Source organism: Ictidomys tridecemlineatus, chromosome 11 (assembly GCF_052094955.1).
Source record: "Ictidomys tridecemlineatus isolate mIctTri1 chromosome 11, mIctTri1.hap1, whole genome shotgun sequence".
NCBI lineage: Eukaryota > Metazoa > Chordata > Mammalia > Rodentia > Sciuridae > Ictidomys > Ictidomys tridecemlineatus.
In genome coordinates, this window is record NC_135487.1 from 42,969,462 (window position 1) to 42,982,507 (window position 13,046).

The following is a 13,046-nucleotide window of genomic DNA, read 5'->3' on the forward strand; positions in this document are numbered from 1 at the left end:
TTTGTTTAGTTGACTTCTGACCATTCTAGTGTTTGCTTAAATACTACTCAGAGAGCAGCTTCCTTTATCTCTGCCTCCCATTCTGAATTATATGCTCTCATTTTGTTCTCTGCTTTTCCACCCTCAATCTTGATCACAGGATTTACATACTTGTATGTATTTGTAACTCTATATTTATTCTTATGAATACTTGTTTAATATGTATCAGCTAGCATACAATGTGCCAGGAGGAATGTGTCTTCTTGTTTATAGTTTGTCCTCAGTAAATGTTCATAAATAATCAGTGAAATAGAAAACATTCAATCAAAATGTATATTGATCTGATTTTAACCTAAGGGGTACCCAGTTCTAATATGTAGCAGTGCTTAAATAGTCTTGAGAGTGTGTTAGGTGAAAAGGATGTGATAACCTAGGAGGACAATACTAATGCCAGGTGCAAAGGCCTAGAGTGTGAAAAAATGATTTAGGAGAGTGGTTCTCAAACTATTTAGTTTTAATATCTCTTTCCATTCCTAAAAATTATTAAGGACCTCAAAGAAGTTGATTTCTTAAAAAATATAGTGTATATCTATCAATATTTAGCATGTTAAACTGAGCTGGGTTCCATCTCCAGCACCACACACACACAAAAAAGTCATTGTTGATATTGACCTCATCAGAATATCTTTAGATATTGGAAAACTTTCACATTCATAGAAAAAGATATAAATTATTACTTAATTCTAAATTTTCCCTTGAAAACTTGTATTTTATCAGTGGCAAAAAATATTACTAGTTGTTTCCTCAAAGTAATGTGGTCACATTGATCATTTTCAAGAAAACATCAGCCTAATTCCCAGGTCTGAGTAACTGTAGTTATTCAAAAGTAGAATTAATTAGCTTGCCCAGGATTACATAGCTAGAAAGTGGCAGAGGTGGGCGTCTACTATATTGTATTGCCCCATATCTGAGTTATTTGGAACTTGCCAAAGCATGTTCTTTCTTACAATAGTGTATTGTGGTGTTTTGTTCTTTTTTTTTTTCTAGAGAGCATGAATGGTTTAAACAAGATTTGCCCAATTACTTATTTCCTGAAGACCCCTCTTATGATGCTAACGTTATTGATGATGAGGCTGTGAAAGAAGTATGTGAAAAATTTGAGTGTACAGAATCAGAAGTAATGAACAGTTTATATAGTGGTGACCCTCAAGACCAGCTTGCAGTGGCATATCATCTTATCATTGACAATCGGAGAATAATGAACCAAGCCAGTGAGTTCTACCTCGCCTCTAGCCCTCCAACTGGTTCTTTTATGGATGATAGTGCCATGCATATTCCCCCAGGCCTGAAACCTCATCCAGAAAGAATGCCACCTCTTATAGCAGACAGTCCCAAAGCAAGATGTCCATTGGATGCACTGAATACGACTAAGCCCAAGTCTTTAGCTGTGAAAAAAGCTAAGTGGCATCTTGGAATCAGAAGCCAGAGCAAACCATATGACATTATGGCTGAAGTTTACCGGGCTATGAAGCAGCTGGATTTTGAATGGAAGGTAGGAAATTGTGCATTAAGGTCATTTGTAGAAGCTGTCTTGCTGTATACCAAATGGTCTGAGCAGGTGAGTAGTAAGGTCCATATAAAGTTATTTTTTATTTAAATATAAGTTACTGTGCTTGATTCTTCTCATTATTACGACATGTACATTCAAAGCAAAACAAATTTCTATAAGAATGAAGAGCTGTTGAATTTAGGTATTTTGGAATTATAGAATAGCGTTTTTGTCTAACAAACAAAAAGTAATCAATTTGAAATTATCTGAAAAATAGCCCACCTGTTTTAGATGCTTCATAGCAACAAAAATCCCTGAGTCTTCAAAGATAATGTTGTCACTTTTTTCTCTCTTGTTTTAGGAAGACTTGACTTTTTTCTTATCTTTTGTTTGTTTGTTTGTTTGTTTGTTTTAAGGGTAGTGGAGGCGAGTGGCAGTGACAGCTAACAGTCAGTGTTAATCATGCCATCAGGATACATTTATTCAGCAACAATTACTTTTCTTCTAGTTGAGAAACTCTCTTATTTGGTTCTTTTAATCCTTAGTTATGGCATATTTTTCTTACTATCACCCAGTTTTACTTTCTTTTAAAATTAGTGCTTTATTTCATTTCAAATCTATTGGAATATATGGGAGGGGGGGCCTGTGATCCCAATAGCTCAGGAGGTTGAAGCAGGAGGATCAAAAGTTCAGAGGCAGCCTAAGCAACTCAGTGAGACCTTGTCTCTAAATAAATTTTAAAAAGGACTGGGGGTATGGTTAAGCACCTCAGGGTTTAATCCTTAGTACCGAGAAAAAAAAAAAAGTACTTTTCATTTTAGATATTCCTATCACTCTTGTTCTTTTCTTGAGAACTTTGAACCTTTTTTTTAAAGGAAGAAGAAAAGCATTAAAATTTATGATGTAAATATTCATTTAACATGCTTGAATAAATCAGTTACTTTCATTTCATTATTTGTACATGAATAAATGAAATAATATTTCTTAAGACTAAACATAAATGTCCTTTTTCTGAAGCAGTTTATTTAGTTAAAAAAGATGCTAATGTCTTTAAAAAACTTCTTTTTTCCTTTGGTATTAGGGATTGAACCAAGGCGGGTTTAACCACATTTTTAGTTAGATCGTCTAGGCACATTCCCAGCCCTTTTTAATTTTTTATTTAGAGACAGGCTCTCAATCAGTTGCTGAGGCTGGCTTTGAACTTGCCATCCTTCTGCCTAAACCTCCTAAGCTTCTGGGATTTTAGGCATGTGCCACCACACCCAGCATAAATGTCTTTAAAATTTCTTGTTGAAAAAAATTTGAATCTCATGCTAGATATTTTTAAAACCCAGAATCTTCTGTATCAGAGCTACAGTTTTCTTATCTTTAAAAAGCAAACAGTATCTTCTTTGCAGCATTATTGTGATCCTGAATTTTGTGACAGATCCTAATGTAAGCCATTAACATGTTAGCTCCCCTTTATTCCTTTGGCTCCATATTCATCAGTAAAAGTATTGAAGCAGAGGCTGGGTAACCAAGATAATGATTGATGCTTCAGAATGGATGTGTAAGCTGAACTATATAATCTGAATTTTCTTTAAGTTGTAATTGCTAAATGTAAATGCTTCTGTTAGTGTGAATTAAATAAATACTAAACTCCTATAATGTTAAAAAATGTATTATTCAGTAACTTCTTTCTTACCCCACCCCATCAATTATTTGTTTTTGACATTCTTTTCATTCTTGCCATTTTTGTTATTTTCAATAAGAATTTTTTTGTTATTTTTACTGATTTCCTGTTTTAGGTAGTGAATGCATACCATCTTCGTGTAAGAAGAAAAAATCCAGTGACTGGCAATTATGTGAAAATGAGCTTACAGCTTTACCTGGTTGATAATAGGAGCTATCTTTTGGACTTTAAAAGCATTGATGGTAAGGAGACTATGTAGCCATGAGATCAGAAATCTAACTTGGCACTAGTTGACCAGGTGTTAAAAATCATCTCTAAGACATGGTGAGTAGTCATTTACTAGATTTAAGTAATCTAGAGTCAACCGAAATGTAAGTGAGAGGAGATATATATTCATATATATTTAATATATATATACCTATATTTATATTATTATTTATTTATTTTTTGTTAATGTGCTAGAAGAAAACATATTGCTAATGAAATATTTTCTTCCTGGGTAGAGACATCAATTTCATTTCAGTGTTAATCTGGGCACTCTGTTGAGAAGGATTTAGAGGCCATGTTTGAATGGTGAAATGTTGGGATTAGTGATGTATGTTTTGGTTGTGGGAGGAAAAAGGTATTGCTTTCTCTGTTCCTAACACACCGAAATATGACATTCATTTCTTTTTCTTTCTTTCTTTCTTTCTTTCTTTTTTTTTTTTTTGATGCTGGGGATTGAACTCTTGGTGCTTTACCACTTAGCTATATCCTGAACCATTTTTATTTTTTATTTTGAGATGGTCTCACTAAGTTGCTGAGGCTGGCATCAAACTTGCCATCCTTTTGCCCTAGTCTCCTGAGCTGCTTCGATTATAGGCGTGTACCACCTTGCCTGACTTATAACATTCATTTCTAAATTGCCCTTGTTCAGAGGGGTTTACTTACTATTCTGAATATAACAATTTTATAGGAAGGATTCAGGCAAATAGATCTCTCATATCAATTGCTTTTCTTTTGATCCGTTTCAGATGAGGTGGTGGAGCAGAGATCTGGTTCCTCAACACCTCAGCGTTCCTGTTCTGCTGCTGGCTTACACAGACCAAGATCCAGCTTTGATTCTACGACTATAGAAAGCCATTCACTTTCTGGCTCTCTCACTGGCTCTTTGACCGGAAGCACATTGTCTTCAGTTTCCCCTCGCCTGGGCAGTCATACCATGGATTTTTTTGAAATGTGTGCCAGTCTGATAACTACTTTAGCCCGTTGATGATCTCCCTGATTTTTATCTTTCTGTTACTGCACTGTGAAAATCAGATACATTCTTTAAATTATTATCTTCTGGATATCACACTTCGAAATATTGATTGAAAAACATGAATATTTACAGCAGATTTGCAATGCCATAGAAATTACTGAAAACAAAGAAGTCTGACCTTTACTTTTAGAACTCTGTAATTCTATTGTACCTATGTTAAATTCACATAGGCAGTATTGTTAATGAGTGAATGTTGATGAATGTTAATTTATAGTTGTGAATTCACTTCATAAGATGAACACACCTCACTGATGAACTGTCTAAGAGTGGTTTGCAACAGCATCTGGCTTCACTAACATAGATAAATCCATTTTACTTCCTAAATTTCACAGCTTTGAGCTGTTTATGGTCTCAGTTTTATTGCACAAAATTATTAAAAAATTAAACAGCCTTTAGTAAGATATTAGCTAGGTGCAGTGGTGCACATCTATATTCCCAGCAGCTTGGGACACTGAGGCAGGAGGATCACAGGTTCAAAGCCAGCCCTTGTAATTTAGTAAGGCACTAAGCAAATTTGCAAGACCCTGTGTTAAAAAAGAGTAGGGTTATGCCTCAGTGGTTAAGTGCCCCTGGGTTCAATCCCAGTAACAAAAAAACCCCAAAATTATTTACAGGTTGGAATCTTAAACCCTGCTCTGAAAATTCCAGAAACCAAGTTCTTCGAACAGTTTTTGCAAACACTGCTTAGTACTCACCAGAAGGTCTGTGGTCTCTAAAAGGTACTTATAATTTCCAGGTTCCTTAAAAACAGTTTTGACTATCTCAGGGCTTTATCTTTGAGATTTCCCTGAATGATAATGTTTATCTTAAGAGCCTTCAAGGTTCAGCTTAGCATTGGGATATCTGGACTTGAAATAATTAGTCTTTTCCATAAATTTATGTAATTTTAAAATATGTGCTCAAGGCCTACCTTTCTCAAAATTCTTTTTATCTATTTATTTTTGCATTTAATCAAGAACGATAAAATAGTAGACAGTTAAATGAAGCAAAGCAGAATATCAGCAATCCCTTAAAAAAGAATTCTGATCTTTTATTTTGTGTGTTTGGGGGACAGGGTTGGGTGAGTGGGAGTAAAAGGTTGGAGTCCTATTGCATCTCATGGTACTAAATCTTCACTTGGAGTTAAAGTTTGTTATTGATGGTACCACCTTCCTCCACCTTCCCCAATAACCATTATCTTTGTTCATGTTTTTATCTTCAGTGCTGATTGATTCAGCTGAATCTTTTTTTTTGGTTCCCTTTCTTGGTTGCTAGCCATTCAGATCAAAAACACTATTCTAGCCCTAAAGGCTTTTGTGTGATTCCAAAGTTTAATAGGCTATGACCTTCACTGATGAGGCAGGGAAGCCTTAAGTAGTCTTTCCTGAAAAAATATATGTGTTGTTTACATATATTACATATATGTATTCACATAACAGTTCTTTTAATCGAAAACCATATTTTGTTTGTTTTGCTTTGCAAAATTTTTTAAGATTAAAGGAAAAACTATATATAGCAGGATAGATACTAGGATATTGATAATATTTTGTTTTAGTAAAGATATTTAATTTTTTTATTTTTTATTCTAATTTGTTATATATGACAGCAGAATGCGTAATTTATCTGATTTTGTATTTATTCATTTATTGTATTTATGTTGTAATTAACAATCTCATTTTGCCTGGCATGCCCTAAAAATATTGAGCTCTTGAAAACAACAAAAAAAATGACATTGCTTTGACAGGTTTCTCTTTGCCAAAATAATGTTTTCTATCAAGAAGCAAATGAGAATGCTAGATCAAGTTTCTCAAGTATGTCTGTATCTTTAACCTTTTGATTCATGAATTTCAGGGGCGTCACATCAAACTGTTTTGTAGATTTTTTTTAAAAAATGGTGTTAAATAATTTGCAAGTCCAACTTCTTTATGTGGAATCCTTGTTCACTGATTTGGGAAAGACCATAGGGTTGCAGTTTGAGATAGCTTAAGGTCTAAACCTTCGAAAGACTGCCATCTTGTGGCACCAAAGGGTAATTTTTTTATTAGTTGTGGGGATAAGTAGTCCTGCTATTTAAGTGTGATGTGCATTATCAGTATGGCGTAATTTTGACTTTTCCCAATGTGCATGTGCCTCTGTTGGGAAAAGCAAGTCCACTTCATAATATTTGCCTAATTAAACAACAATTTTATAAGTAAAAAAACGTAGGAAGGAATCTAGTGGCACTGTTGCTTCTTTAGTCTAATACAATCAGACGTGAGACACTTTTTTCATATCAAAATTACCTTATATATAGATGATGAGAATTTTCTTCGAGAGTTAAAATTTATTTAGTGTTTTCTCATTCTTGCCAATATCTATGAAAATCCACAATTGGATAGTTGAATTTTAGGGGGAATCTGAGGATCATAGTTTTGGTTCTTTTCTGCACAGTTTTAAAAACAAATCTAGGTGTTATAATAAATTGATTTTCAGAGAGATTTCAGGACACTGAATGAAAGGGAGTAGAATGTTGTCATAGGCTTTTTGTTGGTCATGGGCACAGAGAAGGAAAGAATCTGTTGCTAATCCTCAATTCCTGTCTCAGTCTTGTAAATTGGTTAACTGTGGATGTGGTATGTGGGCCTGGGCTAAGAGCAGTTTCCTCTGGTTAAGATCCTGGGGAGAACTTCTATTTTTAGATTATAGGAAAGCCTAGGCTGTGCCATGGAAATGGACTCATGTGGTTCTAGAATATTTCCCAAAGAATAAGAGATTCTGTGGGGTAAGTTTGGAGAATACTGCATGCACCTCCCTCCATTAGGATGACAATGGGATATGAGCATTGAAGTCTTTTCCTTCTATGAAAAAAGGAAAAAATATAATATAGTTTGGTTTAACCCTGCTTTGCCCAAATTAACTTGCTACTTTAAAAATTCATTCCATAAGGAAAGGAAAATTTGGAAAATACTTTTTCAGGAAAATTATTGTCCCAGGTTGCCATAATCAGGATAGTTAAGAATGAAATTGATAGCACTTCTTTCCCCTTATCCAGGAGAACCTCATTCAAATTGAGAGTCATTTTTTTAAAAAATTTTTTAAAATCATTTTTTGCAGACATGTTCATCTTGAGTGAATTGTGGACTAAGAATTTTTATGTCTACAACTTGTTTTGTAGCGTGTTGGTTTTCTTAATTAGATTTTGTAATAATAGATGACTGAAAAACCTTAAATAAGATTACTCATGTAAAAGACTTAAGGCCACTGATTCATGCTTTTGACTCTGTGGGCAATGAGTCAGTATCATTAATTCTTTCAAATCTTTAGTCAGTGAATATTTTCTGAATACTTTTATTTAGGATGCTTGTTTTTAAAGCTAATTCCTATTGTCTTCAGTGTAAAAAACAGTTACTGTCTCAAATTGAATATTTGTGGAGGGAGGGAGGCAAAACATTTACATGTTGGGTGTTTGTTTTGATCTTTTAAGAGAGACTTTGTAGTCTCTAGTGTTTGCATTCTTTGGTACTAGTCATCTATAAAGAGACTAGTCCCGAAATTAATCAGAAATAATAGTTTTTAGCTATTTATAGCACAGACAATTCTCCCTTTTCTGCAAATAGGTTTTCAAGAATGGTTACATAATTCTGGTTTTGCTTTCTCTTATTCCCTAGCCAATTTGTACTCAGGGAATACCCATTTTTAGAATTAAACGAGACATAATTTAGAAAGTAATCATAACCATTACAAATTTTTAGACTACTTTATCTGTTGCATCTGCTAATGTGCAGTATACTGAGTTAATGTAAGCACCACACCTATTTATATGATGTAGAAGCCTAGAAGATGCCTAGCACAGACACTATATTTTTGTCCATTCACTGGTTAATAATTTAAATCCCATTAATATCTATGAAATCCCAGTATTTAAATGCTAGACACATTCACAATTTTGTCTTTTTTGTTTTTGTTTTTAAAAATACCATTTCAGGCATCTGACATTTTTGCCTGGTCCTCCTGTCATCCAGGGACTTTAAAATAAAAAAGGAATGTTATTTAATAGCAGTTCTCAGAGACTGTTAAAAACTCTGCATGAGGGATATGTGCAATCTATTGGTAAGTTGCGTCCTGCATTGGACCTCATTTTTATGACCCCCAAATGGGAGGGATAGAGGAAAGACCTTTAGGGTATTTTGGAGCTTTAAAAGTCTGCTTTTTCTACTTTTCGTATGATTTGCATTGGTGTTCAATTTTTATATATTTAGAGTTTTATACTAGTTTGAAAGTTCAACTTTGGTTTGGTGAGGCATTTGATGGTATATACTTGAATATTTTTCTAAATACAGATGCCCTCTCATATACAAATAGTAAAAATCATTCAGAAAACCAGACAGGTTAAATATCAAGTCTACTTGGCATAAAGCAAAAGATTACTAATTCGTAGTGATGGAAGTATTTCATACATTTCTGTAGTAAGTTTTAGATCAAGGGGCCCTCCCTATTTGTTAACTATTACAGTAATTTTGTGAAGTAACCAGAAAAAGTGTATTATGTTACCACTCCCCAGATGAGGAAGCGGGGGCTAGAGAGCTCTTAATAAGCCTTTAAGGCTATACGAGCATTCAGTGGTGATCAGACTATACCATCTTTCCTCTGGGCAGAACAGTTGAATTAATGAAACATCTGAGTAGTCAAAAAATAAAAATAAAACACAAATGTATTGCTTTCCATTCTTAGACTGACATAAAGTAGGATTAACTGTTTCCTAATTATATTGATTATACCAATTAGGTATAATTTTTTGAACTATTTATGATTAGCATATTGATTTTTGTAGGAACTTCTAAGTTGAGGGTGCTTAAAAAGTTACTGAAGAAACTTTGTGACATAATTCTTCATATAATTTTATTTATATGATTCTGATAGCACAATCTCTGAAAAGAAAAAAAGAGAAACAAAAACTAGCCTTAGTCCATTTCTAATTTATCATCAGTTTTGACTATTTCCTGAATTAGCCTTCTCTAAATTTCACATAGAGGATAGTAATTTTTCATGTTGTATGCATATTAGATGATATTCATGAACAGAAATTACCTAATTGTAATTGGCTTGATATTCTCCCAAACCTTTTAAAACTTTGAACTTGAGTTTGATGAGCTTTAAAATGTATGTAAACCTAACTAGACAAGTTGCTGGCATCCTTACTAGTCTTTCCCACATGTATGTGTGATGCATTTGATGCCACTGAATAGTAACAGAACAAAGACCAGGAACCACAGTCTAGACTGGAGTAAGTTTTAATTAAACTTCTTCAGCCATAACCTGATAAGAATCAGATTAAGTCTAGAAGTTATCAGACTGTGGTGCTGTATTAATTTCGCAAGCCAATGTTAATGTTTACTGCCAGCCTTGCACAGCAATGCCAGTCTGCAGCCTTGATTGTGTATGGAACTTTTGGTAACTATCGTTTATATCTAAAACAGTTTAGATTTTATAAAAGTTATTCATGATTATTTGAACAAGCAGGGTAGGTAAATTTCAATTATGTTTAAAGTGCAATTAAGGAAATCCTAGAATAGAGCACTCCTTCCAGGAAAAAAGTATTAAGTATTTGGAATATCCTGGCATGAAAAATTTTTGAACTTGTACATAGAGTTTTGACAAGCTTTATACAGTGTTTTCTTTTTTAATTCAAGGTTTCCTACTTCGAGTTAATTTAAAATTTCAAGGAGGAACAAAAATATTCTAGGCAAGAATTGCATGGTTAATTTTTTTCTGCTAATCTAATTTTCACAGTTAAAATTCCCTTTTAAGTATGTTTTGTTACCCAAAAAAGGCCACTTTTCTAAATAGATGACATTTTCCTAAAATGGGAAAGACAAACATCCTGTTATAAAAACAAACACTAAATTGTGCCTTCTCTCTCATGTTACAGAAACAGTAATAGTAAAGTTGTTTGAGCTGTAATTTCTTTTTCTCTGATCCCTCTCATTTCCGTTTAGATCTAGCCTCCACAGACAATCTTACTTAGTTCTGCCTGTCTGTTTTCAAGTTTGTTTGGCCAAACCTCACACTATCAGAAGTTGTTCACTAACTGTGTTTTCTGTTTCTTTTTTTATGTTGTTTCACTTTTTAAAGTCACTTTAGTAAATATTTGGCTGCCTTCTCATGTTTTTTAAAATGAATGCAAAGTTAAGTAGTCTTTGTATTTTACAAGTTTGTATAGGAAAGAAAGAATACAGAGCTAAGGACAAAATCTAATTGGAATCTGATTCTCCTTTTGGCTGCTATAGCAGCACAAGTTGCATGACCTCACTTACTCGTCTCTTGTACAAAATATGGATGATAACCTACCTCACAGATGTGTGTGAGAAATCGATTCAAGGTCCTTGTTTAAATGCAAGGTTTATATCCCCGTATTTAATGTAAATCCCTTCTTTTTATAGATAACTTTGATACTGATGAGTATCCTGATTTTTAGGTAAGTTTTATGTGGTAAGAACATAGTGCTAAGAATGTTTCAGACCACAGTTTCACAAATTATGGTGTTCTTATTTTGAGACATTTAAAGTTTCTTGGAAACATCAGATATTTAAATATCAAACTTGTTTATTGTTTCAACAAATAATATTCGGAACTTCTTAATGTCAGCTGAAGCTGCCTTAATGTATCAAAATACAACATTCTGTTAAGACTGTTCACAAACATCTATGTTGTACAATGTTTTGAGTATTTAATGTGAAGTTATTATAGAACTGTAAACTCAAAGGATAGTACCTTGATACTGTTAAGAAGAATGGTTGTGTTCTTTATCATGTATGCTAAAATGTTATATAGTGAATTTTGAGTACAGCAAATAAAACTGAAAGTTGATAGCTTTTAGGTTATTTATGTCCATGACAATCATAATATTATGTACAATTGGATAGTAATTGTTCCTTTTTTTTTTTTTTTTAAGAATATCATGTGTTCTTTCTTTCTCAGCCCATCTTAGGAAACTAAATCCGTAGGCTGATACCCTAACCCACTGGAGCACTGGACTACATCTCTATTCAAAAAAAATTTAAACTATTGAAATTGGGACCACTGGTTTCAGAGGGAAAACCAATACTAGATTTCCAGTGCTTATGTATTTTAATAATGGCATATTCAAATTTCAGTTTTGTTTGCTAAATATTTTTTTTGTGAGAGTTATATGATCTGTGAGAAGGATTTGTTTTCCAGTAACCATGTGAAAAGATGTCTTGAATTACACTGCATTTCATAGATACAGGTTCTCTTGGTAGAACCAACTCGTAGGCAACAAACACAAGGAAAAGCAGCCTAATTGCTTATAAGCTTTTTCCACAAAATCAAATTAAAGTCACGGTTAATTTGAAAATTGTTTTTGTTTCTGTTCAGTCATTAAGCTAATATTCTGCATTTCAGCTAATACTGAATAAGCTATTTTAGAGCAAGATTGTTTATGACTCATCAGATTTCACACCATCTTTGTTTGTCTTTGTGTACACTTTTTTTTTTTTTTTAACCGTAGCTATTTGGATAGTTTTCTATTTCTGCTGTAAAAAATTACTACAAATTTAAGGATTTAACATAGATTTATTATCTTAGAATTCCATAGTCCAGTGGACTTAACTGGTTTTTTCTAAAGGACTTAACACAAATATCATAATTATTTAAGTAACACAAATTTATTTTCTTACAGAGAAATCTAGTGGGTTTAGCTGGGTTTTTTCACAGGCTGAAAACCAAAATAATAATAAGGGCTGGGCTGTGTGAGAGAATCTGCTTCCAGGTTCATCCAGGTTGTTAGCAGAATTTAATTTCATGTTGCTCTAGGACTGAGGTCTCTGCTCCCTTTCTGGCTATTGACTAGGTGTCATTCATAGCTTCTAGAGGCCACTGGCATTCCCTGGTCAACGGATGGCTCCCTTTATCTTTAATGGCAGCGATGGGATTCAGGCTTGGGATTTCCTCTTCTTCTCATACCACTTTTCTGACTGGCTGACAGATTCTTCTGTCTTCTACTTCCAGTTTAAGGTCCCATGTGATGAAATTGGGTCTACTTGGATAATGTAAATATCTTTTTATTTTAAGGACTACTGGTTAGCAAGTTTGATTTTGTTACAAACCCCCCCTTACAAAGTCACATCAAGTATTTACATACATAACACAAGAGGGTAAAGATTACAGAGGCCAAAATTCTGCTCAGCATAGCCATAGAATAGGGAGAAAAGACCTTCAAACTACTAATAGAATTTTATAGAAAATCCTTCTGAGAATAGAAAGTAAACAATCTAAATGTGACTTTATATGTACTGTTGTCACATTTCATATTATTGTTATGCAAGAGCAACTTTTTGAAAAACACTACTATAGTCCTCACTAAAAAAAATGTAAACATCAAACTCTGGATAAATAAAGATTTTAGTTTTCCTACATTTTAAAGAAAAAATGTATTTTTTTAAAGTAAAGTTTTTTTCTTTTATTTCCTAAATTGCAAGGGTAAGGGATGCTTATTGTTGGAAATTTGAAGAGTACAGAAAGTTTAAAGAAACATCCAGAGGTTTATACTCGTTTTTTCCTCTCCCTAT

The 13,046-nt window shown here is 33.5% G+C and overlaps 1 protein-coding gene across 1 annotated transcript in view; it reads left to right on the plus strand.

Annotated features, from left to right (window-relative positions):
* Window positions 1-11,833, plus strand: part of Prkaa2 (protein kinase AMP-activated catalytic subunit alpha 2) — a 67,717-nt gene extending 55,884 nt beyond the window's left edge. Inside the window, exons 7-9 of the mRNA XM_005326023.4 lie at window positions 1,027-1,531; window positions 3,316-3,442; window positions 4,214-11,833. Of these exons, the coding sequence (XP_005326080.1) occupies window positions 1,027-1,531; window positions 3,316-3,442; window positions 4,214-4,452 (871 nt within the window). The 3' untranslated portion in view covers window positions 4,453-11,833. The remainder of the gene's footprint in view (window positions 1-1,026; window positions 1,532-3,315; window positions 3,443-4,213) is intronic.
* The last annotated feature ends 1,213 nt before the right edge of the window (window positions 11,834-13,046 follow it).